Raw genomic sequence first — 261 nt, forward strand, 5'->3', positions numbered from 1 at the left:
CCCACACCTTTTCTTTAATTTTCTCCCCCCTTTTCTCTCTCCTCTTCAAGATCATTCTCACCCACACCCTATTCTTTAATGTTCTCTCCCTCACCCTGTTCTTTAATGTTCTCTCCCTCTTCAAGAATTTGTGGAGGAACGACGACGGTGAACGAGAAGACGCTGACGGAGCTCCTCCTGACTCACAGAGTTGTCTCCGGTTCTCCGTCAGAACCTTCGGTAGTCAGGTGCAACGTCATCGGTAAAGGTGCGGGGTTCGAG

At 49.8% G+C, this 261-nt stretch overlaps 1 protein-coding gene across 1 annotated transcript in view; it reads left to right on the forward strand.

Annotated features, from left to right (window-relative positions):
• Window positions 1–261, forward strand: part of LOC119586819 (serine proteinase stubble-like) — a gene marked incomplete at its 5' end in the record, with an annotated part of 16,039 nt that overhangs the window by 11,436 nt on the left and 4,342 nt on the right. The window contains 1 exon segment of the mRNA XM_037935545.1: window positions 126–247. Within this exon segment, the coding sequence (XP_037791473.1) occupies window positions 126–247 (122 nt within the window).

Source organism: Penaeus monodon, chromosome 22 (assembly GCF_015228065.2).
Source record: "Penaeus monodon isolate SGIC_2016 chromosome 22, NSTDA_Pmon_1, whole genome shotgun sequence".
Taxonomy (NCBI): domain Eukaryota; kingdom Metazoa; phylum Arthropoda; class Malacostraca; order Decapoda; family Penaeidae; genus Penaeus; species Penaeus monodon.